The 17,251-nt window shown below is 42.4% G+C and overlaps 2 protein-coding genes across 7 annotated transcripts in view; one reads left to right on the forward strand and one right to left on the reverse strand.

Annotated features, from left to right (window-relative positions):
* The window catches only part of CEP83 (centrosomal protein 83), a 29,216-nt gene extending 20,373 nt beyond the window's left edge, over positions 1–8,843 (forward strand). For 5 of the 6 annotated variants that reach the window (XM_063322791.1, XM_063322793.1, XM_063322792.1 and 2 more), the window contains 6 exons: positions 648–723; positions 1,957–2,114; positions 4,889–5,018; positions 5,923–6,026; positions 6,736–6,916; positions 7,958–8,843. In XM_063322791.1, the coding sequence (XP_063178861.1) occupies positions 648–723; positions 1,957–2,114; positions 4,889–5,018; positions 5,923–6,026; positions 6,736–6,916; positions 7,958–8,143 (835 nt within the window). In that variant the 3' untranslated portion in view covers positions 8,144–8,843. Of the gene's footprint in view, positions 1–647; positions 724–1,956; positions 2,115–4,888; positions 5,019–5,922; positions 6,027–6,735; positions 6,926–7,957 lie in introns of those variants that run through there. The other variant, XM_063322794.1, reaches the window with a different exon arrangement.
* Positions 8,844–10,021: 1,178 nt separating this feature from the next.
* The window catches only part of PLXNC1 (plexin C1), a 74,659-nt gene continuing 67,429 nt past the window's right edge, over positions 10,022–17,251 (reverse strand). Inside the window, exons 29-31 of the mRNA XM_063322796.1 lie at positions 15,278–15,418; positions 15,114–15,188; positions 10,022–13,416 (exon numbers count right to left, since the gene is read on the reverse strand). Of these exons, the coding sequence (XP_063178866.1) occupies positions 13,312–13,416; positions 15,114–15,188; positions 15,278–15,418 (321 nt within the window). The 3' untranslated portion in view covers positions 10,022–13,311. The remainder of the gene's footprint in view (positions 13,417–15,113; positions 15,189–15,277; positions 15,419–17,251) is intronic.

A 17,251-nucleotide genomic window follows, 5' to 3' on the forward strand; every position in this document is an offset into this window, starting at 1 on the left:
CTTTTCTAACCTTAACGCAAATTTCCCATTTTCCCCCCCGCTAATTTCTTTACAGTTGTCAGTATAAAAGTTTACTATTCATAGATACACAATTACCATACACATTATGGTAAATTAAACAGAATTATCTGCTGCATTGTTTAAAAAGAGGATAGAATTAAAAATGTATTGTTTAAAAAAAGAAAACGCCATTTTTCATCCAAACATTTTAAAAATGCATGATTTTAATGAACATTTTAAAGACATAATTTTGCAATACTCATGTTTGTTAAAAGTGGGTCCGTGTTGGCTGCTGGCACAGCCCCAGCATTAGAATAAACCATTTTTCTTTCCACAATGGCACCATCTCAGCAACTGGCAAACTGGGGCCCTAAAACGATATCTCTTTGAGTTGGTTACTGTATTTGTATGAAGGTCGGTATGATAAAATGAGCAAAAATCATACTCCAGAAGCAAACAAATCAATGCATTTCTCACTCCTATATGAATTCTAATAATCAACAAAAATATATTTTAATCATTGCTTAGTTAACTATTTATCAGCCTTTCAAATTGTGCAATATAGTCTATTGTCAGACTGATTTGTCCTAACTTGTAACATCTATATGTTAATCAGATAAAAATAAGGATGTCTTATACAATTTTAGATTAAAAATGCAACAGCAAGCTATTCAGACAGAGGAGTTGGAAGAAAAGAAACGTGAAAGTGTTGATCTGAAACAGGTAATGTTTTATTGCATTGTAACGTTTTATGGAGAAATACAGTCTTTCCTGCAGTTACCATGTCCAGTGTTCAAAGATTAGATTGAATTTTTAAGGCCTTTTTTTCCTGAGGCACAAAATGCATACAACAGATATTTAAAAGCGGAAGTGTTCAGAAATCAGTCATGCTTTCCCGGACCTTTATAAATGGATTACAGCTTTCTGCTTCACGCATTTTGTGGGTACCAAGGATTTCAGAGTTGAACGTTTATAGACTGGTATATTGAGTACGGTTATGCACTATTTAACTGGAGATTCAGTTTCCATGGAGACTTATAAATTGTTTCTAGGTAATGCTTTGCATTTACACTGCATCTCTTATCTGAGGTTCTTCAAGTGCTTAACAGATGTTTCATAAATGAATAAACTTGTGTAAAGAGGTATATTTCTATTGCAGAGTGAATTCATGGCAGTGTTGAAAATAAAACCTAATTATTTTAACTCCTGCTTGCCCATGGTGTTATGTAGTAGACAAGAACATAGCTGTGCATCAAAGTAGTCTGCAAGCTGCGTGCACTTGAAGTTCAAGGCAATGTGGTTTTTTTACCTTCAGAAATTGGGGTATCAGAGTGTCCATGTGGGGAGAGGAAAAGGAAAGGGAAATCATCCTATCTGTGTGCTGGCTTTTGGTTGGAGGTTGGACTTTTCCGACTCTGTAGGTACTTGGTTTTGTGAACTGGTTGGTGCAGGCACTGCTGGCTGTAGCGCATTGTGTGTTCTGAGAGAGAAGAGGCTGGGTAGCTCCACAGCTCTGCTACCAAATGTTGTGCGGTGCTCTAGTTCTGTTCAGCCCTGGAGCTTAATTAATGTCGGATTTCTTAAGTTCTAGGGGACACATCAATGACTGAAGACTTCTACCTCCCTTTCGTTTTCTGCTACAATAGAAAACCTTCTTCGTCTGCAATCATAGAACGTGTCGGGTTTGAAGGGACCTTTAAAGGTCATCTATCCAAGCCCCCTGCAGTAAGCAGGGACATCTTTAACTAGGTCAGATTAACAGTAGCGATTTACTGTAAAGCTTCTGGAGAAGCTGTTGCGTAAGGAGAAAAGGAACAAACGAGAAAGGCTTATGAAACGGTAGTGCAGCCGTTTGGTGTCTGCGTTTTGCTCTATCTCAGTATCTCAGAATTAATTGTTAGTTACTTGTGTACCTTCTTAAATGGAAAAATTGCTTTTTTTTTTTTTTTTTTGTAGCAAATTCATGACCTGCAACTCCAGCTTGCCTCACTTTCTCAATCAGAAAATGATTTGCTGGAGTCCAATCAGAAGCTGAAGGAAATAATAGAGAGATTAAAACAGGAATGTCAACATGCAAGGACTCAGGCAGAAAAAGCTCAACTGGAAACAGAGAAGTAATTTTTTTCTTCCTTTTGTCTTTGCTTTTCCTTTTCATATTGCTTGCATTCCTTTAATGTGGATTACTTAACTATGGATTCTAGATTCTGAATAAAGTCAGAAATGAAAAATGAACAGGAAATATTGGATAATTGTAAAAAATGGCTACACTTTCTGCAGTATGTATGAAAGCTTTGCTTGTGATAACTTCAAAAATAGGAGTTTGTTTCTATTCATGTCTGTTACAATTAATGATTGACTAGTGAAATATAGTATTTGTATAAAATGAAATCCTATATATACTGAAGTGAATGTCAAACTTATATTAGTTTAAGTGGATCTAGAGTTTTACACACAGTTCTTTTAAGAATATTCAGGCAATAAGGGTGAAAAAGGCATATCAGCATTGTATTATGCTTTAGAAGGTTTCGGGGCTGTATACGTGTGTATATACTTTTTTTATTTTCCCCTGTCCCACTAGATCCTTTTAGCTGACAGGAGACAAATAAAAGCTTATTGGATATCTTCTAGTTGCTCTCATCAAAATTAAAAATAATCACTTTTCTTTTCTGCACAAGCTTTTTTGCACCATCAAAATATGCTAATAAATTCTGAAGGAAACCAAATCTTGTTCAGACTCCATATAGCAATGATCACTTATCTGTAATTTAAAGATTAATTTATCAGTTCGTCTGGAAATAGCTATTTAGTATTTCGTAGCCTAATAACCAAGTATGTGTCTAACTTGTCCTGGATTATTGTGTGGTGGGTTTTAAAAAGTCATTGTCCCAGATTAAACAGAAAACTTGCAAAAGATCTAGTGTGGTATTTTTTGTTTTAACTTCCCTTTTGCTATGGATTGGTACTGGAATTGCGTTGTTGTCATTAGTTTAAATATTGCTTTTCAGTTTAACATTTGAAGAAATTATTGCATTGGGACTGCAGAATATGGTTGTGAGTAGCACGTTAAATGCTCTGGGTGTTTACTTTAGGAAGGTGTATTCATATTTTCAGTGAGATTGTCACTGTTAGTTGTGTGAGACTGTCAGTGTCTTTTACGTATCTGTGGGCCGTAAACCTGTCAGGAGCAGGTTTTGCTGGGAAGGTGGAAGGACCTTGGCAGTCCTCAGACATCATTGTATAAGTATGTAGATAATGGGAGATGCACCGAGGCTGATACCGCAGAAACTGAGCAGATTTGCAGCCTACATGTAAGTCCTCCAGGTCTGTCCTACTGTTACCCGGGGAGCCTTGGGACATGTTTCCATTATTTTTCTGACTCTGTGGGGGATAGGGCTTCCTTCCTCAGTTCAGTAATTCTTACGGGCTTGAATTCCAAGAGTTAAGTTGCACCAAAGCAACTTGGCTTAAAGAGGAAGTGAAATAAGGACCAAAAGATAAGAAAGCCTAAGATAAACAGTTTCAGATAAGTAAAATAATGCCAGTTGAGCCATAAGTAGGCAAAGCAGCTGCCTGCCTGCCTGTGTCAATCTTAGGCTTGGAAATGAAAAAGTGAAAGGAGAAAAAGGGCTGAAGGCAAGCTATGAGACTGATTCAGATCAGAGATGAGCTCCAACAGGCACTTGTTAAACGTTTCAGGAACAGCTTTATTGGCATTAAAAAAAAAAAAATCTCACGGCGTTTTTAACCACTGTCTCAAACGACATTCTTTTACTGTTAAGCAGTGCTTTTCGAGAAAGCCCTTTGGTTCCTGGGTATTAGTAGTTATTTACAGTCAACAGCAAGGTACGAGCCACGCTGGGTCTGCTAAAAGAACTGTGACAGGTACCAAGTGGGCCAGGATCCTGGTTCTGATATGAGGGTGGATGATTCCTGATACACCTGCAGCGGGGAAGGGAAAGGCTGTTTGGTGAGAAATTTATGGAGAGTCCCTGAAATTTATTCAGAGTCCCTGTAGGGAAACTGCATCGACCCAGGACTGGAGTGGTACGGATGCACTATACCATGTCTTGGACTGTGTTTCTTAAAAGCTGTTGCACAGAATCTCACCGTTTGATTTTTTTTTTTTTTCTTTATAGTAATGTAGTTAAATATGCGGTTAGTTCTTGTCTACTTTGACCCACAGTGCAGATAGCCCAAACAAACCAGGCAGCAGAGAGCAAGTGGCTCCTTTTGCTATCGACTGCAGGAGAACACAGCCTAATTTTAGTGTGTTGCCTACGCAAAGGCCTGAACAGATAACATATGCTGTCGGTGGTGCGTGTTCGGCTGGAATGTTGTCTAGGAACCATCTTGGTGGGAGCTTCCTGTTGTGTTGGCGTTTGTTCTGGTCGGGAGCACACGCTGGTCGTCTGTCCTTCTCTGTTCCAAAGGCACAGTAGACCAGGCAGGGCAGCAACCTGTTCTCTTACATCTCTTACCCCCCAAACAGAGCAGGCAGCTGTCGGCTCTTCTGACAACTGGTGTTTGGCAGAGGTGTCTACTCTTGTGTTCCAGTGTGAGCCTTTGATCTGAATTCCGAGTTTTTCTGTGGACGGTTTGGCAACAGGCCAAACCAACAAGCAGCCAACAACTAACGAGCTTATTGGAATCAGTTTTCAAAATATGCCTCACAGTTGAACAAAGCCTAGGGTGATGTTAATGCACGGGTTCGGATGTTGTTAGTCATGATCAGATCGTCAGCACAATCAAATTTAAATCACGTCCTTCAAGTATATAAAGGTTGGAGTTGTGAAAAGATGCATCTGTTTTAAGAGCCTTAAAGCATTAATCCGACATCCTGCTTTTGTACATATAACCTCTTAATCTTTTAATCTGATTTTTTTCAAAGGACTTTAGAATACAAACGTATAGAATGGCTGGAGGAGAAGCACGTGCTTACCCAGCGCATCACGGAGAAAGAAGAGAAATACAACCAAGTGAAGAACAGGCTGTGTCGGGCTGCTGTTGCTCAGAAAAAGGCACGTTGACTCTTCCTTTATGAATGATCCAGCTAATGAAAAGTTCAGCTTTACTTTGGCCAGCTAGAATTGTTTTATTATCGAGAGTTTATTTGCAATCTACTGAATATGGTAACAAAATATATCAAGTTCTTTGAGACTAGCGTAGAAACAGGTTGAAGCGATATGCAAAAGAATATTACAGCCAACAGCTCTGTTATAATGCCATCAAATGATTTTGTGAGGCTTTTTTTGCGCATGTGCATGTGCGGATATATGGTTATTTAAGAGGTGGACTCCTTAATTAGTCAGGATTATGTTTCAGATACTAGACAAATGATGTTCTGCTTTGCTGTGATGGAATATCAAAACTTTATGTTGTCTTCTAAGCTCGCTATTTATAAAATAACTTGAAAGGAAAAGCTGATTAATTGTTTATAAAAGCTCGAGATTAATTGGCAGTTTTATACATTGGACATATACAGGTTATGAAACCTACCGGTAGCTTTTAAGGTGGTAAAGTTGAGGCCAACATGCGCAAAAAAAAAACCAATCCAAAAAAAACACAAAAAAGAACAGTGCATACATTGTTTTTGTCATGTTTATACTTATTTATACATGGTCATTTAAAGAATGAGTTTTGTAATTCTCAAATAGAGTCAGTGTTTGTTAGTACAGTCGGTCACCGACCAACAAGTGACTGACAGCTGTGCATCCTTCAGTCGCAGCTATGGATCATTTCCCCTCTCTTCTGTTTCCCGTCGCGGGGATTCAGAACCTTCAAACACCACAGCACCACTTCTTAAGGAAGGAAAATCTGAAAAACTGTCACAGCTTTGAAACCACGTACAGCGTATATTTAATTTTTACAGGATCTAATCTGTGAAGGCATTACTTAGCTCTGTTTGAAATGTCTGTTTGACAGAGAAAGACTCTCACTGATAATAAACAAAGGAGGATGCAAGAGAAACTAGAACTTTTGGAAGCCAAGATAGAAGAGCTAGAAAAAGAAAATCAGGTGCTAAATAGGTAATAAACTTTGCTTTTTCTTAGCTTGAAAAATGATACATGCCCAAGATCTGACTTAGAAACATGAAGTAATTTTGAAGATACGTTGCAGTTTAGTAACTGGAGTCCGGTGTAAGGGAATTTTCAGCACTAGAATTCTTTGAATGGACTCTGTTTAGGACGGGCAGCTGGGAGCTAATAAGACACCTGCAAGGCTGTCTCTTTGGGGAGAAACGAGGGGAAAATATCTGATAGATGCAGTTGCAGGAATCCCTTCGAAAGAAAGAAGTGAAAAAAACTTCATAATTGCAAGAGAAACAGATTTTGCAACTCTTTGAAAGACAAACTCCTATTTTTTTCTTCTTCATTGAGCACCTGTGGAGGGCTTGATTCCAAGAAATAATTCAATGTGGCTCCTGTGGCTCACCACTGTGAATGCTGTTAAAAACTTAATTTACTCCATGGAAATTCTAATCTGAAAACAGCAGATAGCTTAATATATAGAGGGACAAAAGTCCCTCTATAAAAGGGGGTAGACATAAAATCCATAAAAAGGATAAAAAGATAGACATTTAGACAGAAGAATATACACAGGTGTTCCACCTTCCTGTTCTTCTGGTACGGCATGTTCCTGCATGGGGATAGTAAACAGCAGAGTTCTTGGGGAGACGTACGCTTCTGTGTTGGGGTAATAAAGATTTTGAGCAATAAGAAATCTCTTATTTCCTAGGCAGAATGTTTCCTATGAAGAATATGCGCGCCTCCAGAAGAGACTAAAGGACTTGCAACGTAGGCACAATGAATTCCGGAGTTTAATTCTGAATCCTAACATACCGTCGCTCAATCCAGTCAGTATAATGTCATCATCTGCCTTGCCTCCTGGGCCTGAAGCCTCCTTCCCCCTTCTTCAGGTGGTGACGTATTTACAAGTTGTGAAAATAATACAACGAAAGAGGGTCCTGGAACAGTCCTTCATTAGAGCCCTTAGTCTTAAGGAAGGAGCATCTGATCTTTGAACAGAGGAAGGAAGCCTTCAGGAATGCTTCTCGTGATGTCCCCTTCCTCGCAAGAGGGAGAGGTTCTTGAAAGACAAACGATAATTTACAGCATGTAACAAACGGGTGGTTTTAGCCTGGTTCTCCCTACTTTGTCCTTCTCCTGAGGGGCTTTAAATGGCTCCTTCTGGGCAAGAAATACAGGTCTGTGTGCCTCTTCATCTAAGAGGAGGGATGCCCGCGTGCATATTTCTTGCTGGTGTTGTTCATCGTCAATGTCAGAATCATGGAACAGTTTGGGTTGGAAGGGCCCTTCAAAGGTCCCATCTGGTGCAACCCCCTTGCAGTGAGCGAGGACAAACCTGAACAATACCCACAAGACGTTGAGGAGTAAGATTTCGTGAATAAGGGTATTTTGGACTTCACAGTTTTTATTTTAAAATCATTAATTAAAGAAAACAAAAGAGAAAATATAAGACAATATGAAGACAGGCTGAGAGAGCTGGGGTTGTTCAGCCTGGAGAAGAGAAGGCTCTGGGGAGACCTTAGAGGGGCCTTTCAGTACCTAAAGGGGGCCTACAGGAGAGATGGGGAGGGACTCTTTATCAGGGAGTGGAGCGATGGGATGAGGGGTAACGGTTTTAAACTGAAAGAGGGGAGATTTAGATTAGATATCAGGAAGAAATTCTTTACCGTGAGGGTGGTGAGGCACTGGAACAGGTTGCCCAGAGAAGCTGCGGATGCCCCATCCCTGGAGGTGTTCAAGGCCAGGCTGGATGGGGCTTTGAGCAGCCTGGTCTAGTGGGAGGTGTCCCTGCCCAGGGCAGGGGGGTTGGAACTACATGATCTTTAAGGTCCCTTCCAGCCCGAACCATTCTATGAAAATGAAATTATTGCTCATTTTTGTCCCTTGTAGGTGCAAATTGTAATATAACTTTTAAATTTATTTATTTCAAGGAGGAACAGCATCAGAGAGAGCTTTCCCTGCTTCGCAAGCGGTTGGAAGAACTAGAAACCACACAGAGAAAACAGCTGGAAGATCTTGGGCCATCCAGAGAGCGAGCAACGGGGGGCGCGTACAGGACCTTGGCTAGGAACAGGCTCACTGGAGAGGGCGATGCCCAAAGTGAGGACTCCAAATAGAATGTGCAAACTCTACATGCTGTTTGTTTTCAATAGCTTATCCTTTGTACGTGCTTTTAATATTTTGCCAAAAACACGCTTGTACGTGCCTGAATAGCAGAAAATATATTCTGCATAGTTTTGTATTTATTTTTGATAGACTCTCATAAATTATCAAATATAATTGATTAGCACTGAAAGATTAACTACATTTTGAAATGTTTTTATATAAACGTGAAATTATTTGGAAGTCAAAACACGAAATAAACTCATCACACAAAACTTTAAAATACATTGATCAAGGTTGAGTTGTGCTGACATTTAAGATAAAAAGTAAAATGAAATTTTTCTGGATAAATCCTTTAAAACTTATTTGATACCATCCTCTTACTCCTTCAAGGTAGAAGTTACTGTATCAGTGTGGAGTTTCGCTGGGTCGCTGTTTCGATTGTTGACGATGCTGTAATCCACATTGGGATTGTTATTTTGAAGTTCCCACATGGACAGAGAGGGTGAAATGAAATGGAAAAAAATGCTGAAAACTTCGATTTCCTACCCTCGACAATGTGCCTCTTGTATTTTTACAACGGGAATAAGCAATAATTGGGTGTTTTATTATAATGCAGTAGAGATGAAGTATAACAACTTGCCTTCACATTATGAAAACGTAAGTTTGTATTTGTTGCTGCTGTGATTTGTTTACTTAAGTACAATAAAAATATTTATTCAAGATTGAATGTATTGATTTAAAAACTCTTTTTTTCTTCATTATCACTTTAGCAACAGAAACTTACAAGGGGATCAATTAATTTTTTTGGTTTGATAGTGAAAAGTTTCCTGGAAGTGTAGGAATTATTTTTATCTGTGGTTTTTTTGTTGGGTTGTGTTTTTTTTGTTGTTGTTGGTTTTTTTTTTTTGCACTGCAGTGAAAGTATGAGACAGTGAGAACAGGCAGTGCGATTTCTTTTAATAGTTTACTTGGTGGTGTTATCAGGCTGCAGTAATAGACAACGGAGTAACTACATTCCATACAGTGACGTTGTCCTTCATTCAACTTTTCTCTCCGGAGGCTGCATTTTCGCTTTTTCCCTGCAGTACGTAAGTACAGGGATTGTACTGCACTTCCTGGGGGAATTTGTTATGACTTCTCTGAGGAAAACGGTGTAACTATTAGAAGCAACAGAAGCTATTTCTGCTGTCTCCTGCAGCATTAATTTGGAAAAAAGTAACGTAAGGGTCACTGAGGTTTGCCAGAATATAATGGTTGCAAAGAGCTGGCTGGCAGAGCCTGGTGTTCCTGTCCCCGACCCCGGTGCCCTGGTCTGCAGCAGGACTTCACCTGATGGCAGGGTGCAGGGAGGGGGGAGCACACAAGCGAGGGAAGCCTTGGCGGGGGGCAGAAGAAGGGTGCCAGCAGGAGGAAGAACGATGGTTAGCTGCTGGTTTGTGGGCTCCCTTTCCCAGTCTGGCTCAGGCTCTTTGCGCAAGAGTTCATTGCGGGTACCAGCTTATCCTCTGTTTTAACATTTTTACCTTTTAAAATGTACCAACCCCCTCAGGGCCATAAGGCAAAGAAGTAGTGCGGCTCCTGAGGGCTGGGTGGAGGTGCAGCGGGCACCCCACCTTCAGCCACCGCCTCCCAGAGGTGGGAAGGCTGCGGGAGTCCCCCGTACCCCCAGCATTGCCTGACACCGCCCCGTACCTTCCTTTTTGTGCTGTCCCCAGCCGCAGAGGGACATCAGTGGTTTGTGCCACACGGCGCTGGCCTGTGGCTGCGACCTGCCACCTCCGCTGGCACACTCCGTGTCCTACACACCGGTCCCTGCGTGACCTCGGCATCACTGCAAGCTGCGCTTGCCCTCCTTTAACCAATTTTAAAGTACACAAGTTAATCAAAAATAACCTCCAAATGCATTTTATTCTAGATAAACCCATACAAACACCAACATGTATTTGTCATCTGCACTTTTTTTTTTTTTAAAACCATTCATTTTAAACAACAGATTAACTTCTGTACAACAGGAATTACTTTACACATTAGTAAGATTTGACTTTCAACTAGATGACTGCAAAATAATGCTCTGTAAGCTAGTGTTAGAAAATACGCTGTTTGCCTGTAAACATGTGGAAATAAGTTAAAAGAGAAGTTTGCTTTCATTTCAGAGAACACTGTTAGAATTGTTCGGTTGCTGTAATACAGCTTTAATCAGAGGTGGGTTGTTGTTGGTTTTTTAGTTTTGTTTTGTTTTTTGTGTCCAGGTACCGGTAACAGGGAATCGCAGATACGGAAGATGTGCCAATGTTTTGTGTGCTGACCCGAACCTACCAAAAGAGCCACAATCACTTCATTATACTTCACATCACTTCGTGAGATCCACTTGATGGGTTACAACGTCCCAGCATGACTTTAAAAATGGTTTACTAACAGAGTGACGCTGTTTAGGAGGCTTGAATAAAATCCTATTCCAGGCCGTAGGCTAAAGCTCCGGGGCCTGCTTCAACACATACTTAATCTCTAGAAATCATTAAAGCTATTGCAGCAAACAAGCAGTAGAACAAATACAGAATAGGACTGGTTTTTCGTTTCCTCATCATATAAACACATATAGTGAAGTTCACAGGATCAGACCCACGCAAACAGATTATATTTTACAGCTTTTTCCAAGCGGAAATGTTGGGATTTTTTTTTTTTTTTCCTTTTTTTTCTGCCTGTACAGAAGGTTACTGTTGAACAAAACTATCACAGTTCATTCAAACGCACTGCCAGCAAACACCTGAACGGGAATGGAACTGCTGAGATGTCTGGCTAAACTGGAAAGAGTAATCTGCTCATGCCCCTCCTTCAATATTAATTACTGTGCTTTTTTTTAAAATTATTTATTTATTTGATGCTGCTTTAAAAGGTTAGGTTAAGAATGATAAAAATCAAGCCCTTAAGTACAGGTATTCTAAGCTTAAGTGCTACTCAAGCCAAGGTCCACTCCTTTAGGACAGAGGGCAAGATAGGTTAGGGTTGGGGTGGGGTGGGTTTTTTTTTCCCCCAATTAAAATTAAACTTACCACAATATATCGTGCCAGGCAGAGAAGAGAACTGCTGAAAGTACTGCAACACTGTAGTGCAGTTTCCTGAACAAAGCCATACATTCCATCAAGTATAAAGTGTAAACTTAATAGCAAGTGTAAGACTTGACTTAAAAAAAAACAAACAAAAACAACAAAAAAAAAAGCCATCACAGTATGGGTTGGTGGCTGCCCTCGCCCATATGCCAGAGGGACAACTTGTGCAATCCCATGGCAGGGAGGGGGCAGACCAGGCGGCAACGTGTTTTTTCTGTTTGCTTTGCCCCCACGTGAACAGGCGGCCAAAGCGTGGTTAACGTCTACTGGCGCTGGCTGGCCACGTGCTGTGGGATTGTGCCCAGTACCAGCTTCTGGTAGCCACTGCAGCCAAACCAGCCCGCTTTAGTACTGCCGCACTGCGGCCTCGGGGCTCCCCCAGCACAGCAGGGCACACTCATAAATGCTTTGAGCGCTCGGCTGCCTGGGAGCCCTGCGTAGGTGCCTGGCTGGTCACAGCCCCAGCATGGGCTTTCTATACTGAACTTGGGCCACCTGTGCCATTCACGGCCTGTGGCACCCTCGCCGCTGCCAAGGCAGGGGACAGCTCTTCCCTCGCCCGCGGGACACTGCGCTACGCCATGCGCCTCCGGCGGTAGGATAAGTATCACCATCTCATCAACACCTTACCTCAAGTCTAAGGGAGCCTCAGGAAGCGCCTCTGTGTGACTGATGCCGAGCCCAGGGCAAGAAAAGATTCCAAGTCTGTAGTGGAGGGTAGGACTGTGCCGGTGCGGTAGCCGAGCCAGAGCCACGGCTGCTCCTCCGTGGCTTTGCATGGTAGCCATTGCACCAGCCTCTTCTCAGCAGCGTGGCCACACACTTGCTTTCCAGCCGGGCTAACTTTAGCCACCAATGCAAATGTACTGGACACCCTCCTTTGAAACCAGCCAAGCCTCAAAAAACACCCGATCAAGACCAAGGCAGACAGTTACCCCCTCCCCAACCCCAACCCCAGCTACCACCTTTGTATCACTTTCTCGTACGGGGTCAGAGATTACACCAGCCCTCCTATTCTTACCCTCTTTTGACAAAGTCTTTGTGTGGACAACCTGGGAAAAAAAAAATAATGTGCTGGCTTTAGGTTCACGAGGCCCTTGTAGAGGGGGTGGCCGGGACTGCCAGCACTGACGCACGGGCCCTTCGTGCCCCTGAGCACAGGTCTGTGCACCAACGGGAGCCCTCGTCAGCCGCTTCAGCAAATCACAACGCTGTTCCCGTGCGGCGCAGCTGCACCGCAGGCTTCACCTGTGAAGCAGCTCACAAGTGTTTCACAGCTTATTTAAGGATGGAAAGGTAGAAATGTAAACACAGACTGATGGCGGTCTAGTGCCTTTCTCCAAAAGCCTCCCCCCCCCCGCCCCCCACGGCTCAGTGGTCGGCTTCACTTTGCACGTGGAATTTCTATCCTAAGGAATAGAAGTCCCGCCATGTGGCACTTGGCCTTCAAACCTCAGACCGGCCTTTTCTGCTGAACACACTTGTCCTAAGTGTCACTTTGGTGCTGGTTTTTGTTTTTTTTTTTTTTTTTTTTTTTTTTTTCCCCAAAGAGGAACCAGTGTACATTTGTCTGGAAGGAAGGAAACCGCAGCTGCCCCGTATTCTGAAGCTGGAGCTCATCCAGACAGTTTGCAAAGGCTGCTGAAAGGATGTGGCGCAACATCAGCTTTCTCTCTTCAAAAAAAGAGCTACTTACAAGTAGGAACTTACAAGTTCACACGGGCAACCCTGAACTTGCAGTGTGTTTTGCGCATCTCCTACGAGCTTGTTTTTAAGTAAGCAGAAAGCTTACTTTTAGGCAATATTTTTGAACCAAAACGTATGTGTGTTCACGTACCTAAAAATGCTGGCCCTGCCAACACTAGACTCACTTTCGCTTTCCCGTGCCCACGTGTGAATACGTAACCCTGCCCGTACTTCATTCCCAAACGTAGATATTACTTGGAATGGTCAGAGTGGAGAAGAGTGTCCAAATGTTTCAAACCCTGTACATATAGACAGTCAAAACAGTTTTGGGAGCAGTAGCGCTTATTTAAAATCCCCCACAGTGCCGCTGTGAGTCAGTGCTCTGCTCAAAGCCATTTGCATTTTTTCTTTTCATCAAATAAGGCTTTTACTTGCTGGAGCTGTTTCTGGACTTCTTCAAACCCCCGTTCTCGCTCAAGTTTGCTGACAATCTGTTAACAATTAGCAAAAAGAAGAGAATCATTTTTTTAGTGCTTATTTTACTTGCTGTTTTTTAAAGCCTGCTTTTCTGCATTCCAACAACTGCTGGCAGAAAAATCCATCTGAATGCCTGCCTATATGTAAACATTCTTTTCTGACTCTAACACTTTATTTTGGGAGTTTTCCTTTCAAGTCATTATGATTACAGGATTTGCAACGCTTCCCCAAAAGAAAGACAGAGCCAAGCAAAAAAGCCCAAACAAATCCAACACATGCTCATCTCCTGAAGCGTGAGGCAGGGCCAGTGCGGCAGCTTTACCCTAGAGCCAGTTCACAAGTGATGTTTTGTTTCTCTTCCTCTGCCCTATACAGTGAGGGCAATAAACTGCCTCTCTTCCTCTAACTGGCCCACTTGGCACTGGCCCCAAGTGATAGGAAGGAGCATTACAGCTGTCTGAAAACTCTTTGCTGGCAACTCTACAAAGCAACCGAGGCCTCAGCAAGCAATGAACAAGGTTTAGCTGCTCCTGGTCAAAAGCGGGAGGCAGAAGAGCAGAGGGAGGGTTTCCTTCTAAGGACGGGATAAGTTTAGCCACTACTAGCTTCAAAAAAGCAAAAAAGGGCACTAAGATTAGAAAGTATTCTGAAGTCTCCTATGTCAACAATTTTAATGAGCTTAATAAAGTGTAGTGCCACTCCGAGTGTCATCCCATGCTTCTTTTAGAGGCAAAGATTTAATGCTGAACTCAGATACTTTAAGATGTCAGAGATCAGAAGTGGTAAGCTCGCTAACAGGTGATGGAGAGCTGGATGATTGCAGCCAGCGCCGATGCTGCGCTGCTGGGGATGAAAGAGAGAACGGTCTGGTTGCTGGGAGACCCAGACAACCTGCTGGAAGTGGTAACGAGCCCCTCCAGGCAGCACACCCCAGCTGCCTCTTATCTGCCTCCCTGCGCAGGCACACGCAGCCTCTGTTAAGGATGCCGAGCAAAAGGGAGCGGAGAATCCTGTCATGCAAAGCGAAGGGCAGGGATTTTCTTACAAAGCAGCTTAGAGGTAGCCTGTGAGTAAGTGCTTTCAGTTGAGAAACGGTTTATTTTGTTAGCAATAGCAGGGACTGGAAGCTATAGCTTCTTTTCTTTAAGAGAAAGACTGTCAGAGCAGAGTGTGAGAGGGCTATGATGGGAAAGGAGCAGACACCTCTTGCTGTAAGGCTGAGCGTGCTCCGCTGAGGTGTTTGCACTGACTGTTAAATTGAGATCCCCGGTGCTAGTCTAATCTGATTTCGGAATCTCCAGGGAAATGGAGCGCGTGCACAGGAGTTGTGACAGGCATTAGCAGACGCTCCGCAAACACGGTAAAACAAGAAGTCTAGACTATTCAGGAACTTCCTTAAAACTGCAGGGAGCATTTTATTGCTACTGTCTCTGAGAAATAAAGTGGTGATGGTAAAGGTGCATTTTCAAACTTTTGGCCCCTCTGAGAGATGGGGGGGGGCTGCAGCTGCCCCGGGGGCTGCGCCGCTCTGGCCCCACACAGCTCAGCGGGAGGAGCGGCCTCGGCTGCATCCCCAAGGGGCTGTCTCTGGACGGGCACCCAGTAAGTCACGCCCCAGGACAGCCTTTGGTTACTTTGTCAAGCCCAATTTACCAGCCTGAGGTGCCAGGCTAACATTAAGGGGTTGAGCAGGAATAGCAGACGTGCTTACCTCGTCATAATATTTCACTATGTATCTGTGGATTTCAATCAAGGCCACTTTCTCATTAAATTCATTTTCATGTTTCTAAAACAGAAAACAGTTCTGGTCAGGTAGTTCTCCTTTTTAAAAAACTTCACATGAAAGCAAATGAAGTTCCCACTTCTCAATCATACCTTAGATTCCTGAGTTAGAAATTCTTCAACCTCTGAAGTGGTCAATGGAGGCAGATCCCTGATGGCTTTGTAGTACGCTTTCACCTCCTTCTTGTAGAGTGGAATGTCCTTAGCGTAGAGAAGTTTATTTGTTGGTGCTTCCTTAAAAGAAAATATTTGAAGCCTTGTCAATTTTCACAGCACAGATTTCCTAAGGTTCCACCTCCACAAAGTTAATTGCATCTAATTGTGTCTGTTCTCTGTGTGACTCATGTCTCTTTGCAGTGGTTACATGCAAGGAATCAAGGCTATGAAATAAAGATGAAGAACAGACCCAGGGACGTCAGTAACAGTGCATTGTGTTTCATGACAGTCACCATATAATTATTTCTATTGGCATCAGGAGTGATGAGCATCTGTCCCTCAGACATATTTTTCTTTCTTCCTTCCTCCTCACCCCTCCCCAGGCTTGAAAGATTGAGAAAGCTGAACCCAAGGCCTTGAGGCTGATACAGGATACAGCAGCGCTGCGGAAAGTTCCCCTAGGGTAACACACCGGAGAGCCTTGCTAGGTCCTGTCCTGGCAGAGGTTCCCCTTAAACTCTTTGGTCCCTACTACTCCTTTCGCTCTGGGGCTCCAGAGCGTGGAGAGCTGACCGCCAGGCATGCACAGCCAAAGAGATTTATTTTTTTCCCCAGGGCTTCAACAACCCGGGTCAGGAGTCACCTACTAGGCAGCTTTAGGCTCATCTGAAGAAATAAATGCTGATGGTTTGTGGTAGGAGCCGAAGCCCCACCTGGAAACCATGTTTTCAGAACGTAAAAGTGGAGGCTGGTAGTTTCCTGTCACTGCTCTAGTTTAAATTCTGGGGAATAAATGACACAACCATGTGATACCTTGTCACGACTGTTTCCACTGTGCGATGAAATGATTTAAATGTTTGTTTACTGAAGTGGCTGAAGAATGTTTTAAGCTAAAAGGCTAAAAATTATGAAAGTACATACATTTTAGTACTAAAAGGCCACAAGATGCTTACTGCATTGCAAACCTTTATCAGGTTTCAGCATCCCTTTTCAAATGGCTTCATGGGAGCTGCTGTATCAGTACTAGTATTTCACAAGGGATGTTAAGCATAGAAACCTAACAGAGCATGCTCAGTTGCAGTTTTTCCATCAAGTAAGTGATGTGATGAGTTTTAATTCATGACACGTCACTCCTAAAATAAGACAAATAAGTGCATTATTTGTTCTTTACCTTTAACAGATGAGCGAATTGGTTCAGATCATGTAGGAAATTAGTTCATTTTTATATATATATATTTTTTTTTTTGCTAAAAATTCTCTATCCTGCTTTTCTTGGTAGTATGAGCCTGAACAAATGCTTCCTGCTTTGGTCCCGAGAAAATGAAAATATCCTGGGGGAAAATCAAGTATTTCTGATCCCCAGAGTTCTGGACACTGTACTAAAGGGCTTTTGAATATAAGATTTCTGGACTTGTTACTCCAGCAAATAATTTTGCATACAAAAAGAGAGCAGCTAATACATGTAAAAGGAACTGTTTCAAACTTCAGAGTTCTTTCAAGCACTCTTACAGCTCCCAGTAGCTTCTATGTGTGTTTTCTGCACATTGGTGTGTGGCAGACAAAATTTGGACTACTTATCAAATAATGTCAATACTATTAAGACCTTTGTTTAAAAATTCTGTAAAACTTCATTGAAATCTTACTATTTTCACCCTCTTCCACATATTCTATATACACACTGCAGAAACAAACTGCAGAGAAGACAAGCAGCAGCTAACTATAAATACGGCATTCTAGTAGCTGTATCTGTCTACTCGAGTGAATTCTTTGGTCTTGTGAGACGGAGCAACAAGGAGTGGAAACCCAGCTTAATTAGGCCACTGACAGTTTTGCCCCAGTGTCAGCAGATGCAGGACTTCATCCTCTAAATAATTACACAGTTGAAGAAGACATTGGTTGAGGAGTTAGCAA

The sequence above is a fragment of the Chroicocephalus ridibundus genome, chromosome 1, assembly GCF_963924245.1.
Source record: "Chroicocephalus ridibundus chromosome 1, bChrRid1.1, whole genome shotgun sequence".
Taxonomy (NCBI): Eukaryota; Metazoa; Chordata; class Aves; order Charadriiformes; family Laridae; genus Chroicocephalus; species Chroicocephalus ridibundus.